Raw genomic sequence first — 446 nt, forward strand, 5'->3', positions numbered from 1 at the left:
GACTGGGAGCAGCAGGGCTTGCAGCAGCGGGACTGGGAGCAGCAGGGGACACAGCAGCGGGACTGGGAGCAGCAGGGCTTGCAGCAGCGGGACTGGGAGCAGCAGGGTTTGCAGCAGCTGGACTGGGAGCAGCAGGGCTTGCAGCAGCTGGACTGGGAGCAGCAGGGTTTGCAGCAGCTGGACTGGCAGCAGCAGGGGACACAGCAGCAGGACTGGGAGCAGCAGGGTTTGCAGCAGCTGGACTGGGAGCAGCCACAGGAGCCACAGCCCCCCTTGCAACCTCCACAAGAGCCACAGCCCCCCTTGCAGCCCCCACAGGAGCCACAGCTGGAGCAGGAACAGGCTGGCACACAGCAGCACACGGGCTTGCAGCAGCACACGGGCACACAGCAGCCCCCACAGCCGGAGCCGCAGCCCCCACAGCCGGAGCCACAGCCCCCACAGCC

The 446-nt window shown here is 68.2% G+C and overlaps 1 protein-coding gene across 1 annotated transcript in view; it reads left to right on the forward strand.

Moving 5' to 3' along the window:
- Positions 1–13: 13 nt before the first annotated feature.
- The window catches only part of LOC132008321 (serine/arginine repetitive matrix protein 5-like), a gene marked incomplete at its 5' end in the record, with an annotated part of 2373 nt that continues 1940 nt past the window's right edge, over positions 14–446 (forward strand). The window contains 1 exon segment of the mRNA XM_059386857.1: positions 14–445. Within this exon segment, the coding sequence (XP_059242840.1) occupies positions 14–445 (432 nt within the window).

Source organism: Mustela nigripes, chromosome 1 (assembly GCF_022355385.1).
Source record: "Mustela nigripes isolate SB6536 chromosome 1, MUSNIG.SB6536, whole genome shotgun sequence".
Taxonomy (NCBI): domain Eukaryota; kingdom Metazoa; phylum Chordata; class Mammalia; order Carnivora; family Mustelidae; genus Mustela; species Mustela nigripes.